Source organism: Perkinsus marinus (assembly GCF_000006405.1).
Source record: "Perkinsus marinus ATCC 50983 genomic scaffold scf_1104296936996, whole genome shotgun sequence".
NCBI lineage: Eukaryota > Perkinsozoa > Perkinsida > Perkinsidae > Perkinsus > Perkinsus marinus.
Genome location: NW_003213961.1, coordinates 1 through 1,241, shown reverse-complemented (window position 1 = coordinate 1,241; position 1,241 = coordinate 1). Strand labels below are relative to the sequence as shown.

General features: G+C 49.8%; 1 protein-coding gene across 1 annotated transcript; it reads right to left on the bottom strand.

Moving 5' to 3' along the window:
* Nucleotides 1-333: 333 nt before the first annotated feature.
* On the bottom strand, nt 334-1,089 carry Pmar_PMAR014169 (conserved hypothetical protein; the record flags this gene model as incomplete). The annotated part of the gene is made up of 6 exons (XM_002783446.1): nt 334-382; nt 433-536; nt 587-648; nt 693-775; nt 822-921; nt 966-1,089. Coding segments are annotated over 6 exons (522 nt in total), but the record flags the coding sequence as incomplete, so codon positions are not given.
* Between the last annotated feature and the right edge of the window lie 152 nt (nt 1,090-1,241).

The following is a 1,241-nucleotide window of genomic DNA, read 5'->3' as shown; positions in this document are numbered from 1 at the left end:
CATGACCAATGGTACCTAAACCCCCGATGAAAGCCCTGAGATCAGTAGCAGTTGCGAAGGTACTTACCAACGTTGATAGTAGCTTGACGTGAGATAACCTCCGGAGATAGAGGTGTGAGTTTGGTGACATCCAGGTTAGTCAAGTCCTGTACTGCAAGGCCGTCAACAGTGGGTGTGGCGGCAGACATATCAGTAACGAAATAGACAACAGAGGAAGGGCTAGCAAGCGGCTACCCTACAACGACAAGTAGCATCCAATGATATTGGGAGAAACGTTGTAGCAGTTATCGTGATGATAATGGTAGAGCTGCGGAGAGAGAGCGACGACTATATCTACAGACGCTCCTGAACGCGTTTACTGACAGTGCGCAGTCTTTGGTATCTGATGTTACGAGTCGTAAGGAAGCTCAGTAGAACCAAGGTAATTAGTACACTTTGCTGGGAGGGCTTCCGAGGATCAGACTGCATATGGCGTCCCTAGCTAAACGGATGTTGGTGAAGGAACCAAGCAAGTGGATCTTGTCCTCAGCTAGCACCTGTTAAAGTGCAATGAGCCGAACAGCGGCAGTCAACCCCCCGGGCTTACAATCCGAGTCCGAGTAGAGTTCTCGATGGCGTATTTCGTCTTACCATCCTTACCAGCAATACCTGGTGAGGCAGTGTCGAATGAAGCCGAGGGTAGTATATAGTACGTCCGATGCATCGGGAGAGATGGTCACCAGTGAGGCGCTTCACATCCTTCACTTCAAAGGATTCAAGGAAGAGATCGTCCAACCTTACGAATGAAAATCTCCTCCCACAATAGCCGACGGGAGATCTACCTTAGTAAAGCAATGGCGTCTTGGATGTCGAAGCCGAGCATGAAGGCCTTGATGAAGTCAGCACCCTTTTGAAGGGAGTTCACTTCGGCACCAGGACCACCTGTGAAGACACTCTAATAGAAGTCGTCGGACCAGAGCCTCTACTACGTCTCATCTCGACACAACGGCGCTTAGTGTTCATTCTAACCTGGAGCTTCATGTGCTGAACTAGAGGTTCTAAAAGCTTCAGCCAGCTGTTACGAAGAGGGGTCATCCGGTGGGGAGGGACCTGAGAGTCATTACATTAGCATCTTTGGTGTGTTCCAAGAATCTCCCGCAATACCGCAATTCTTCGAACTTCCCGCATGCCTCGTTCCTCTTCCTCGGCAGTCATAGGCTTGAACGACGGTTTAGAATACCCCTCCTGAATGAAGTAGTGAG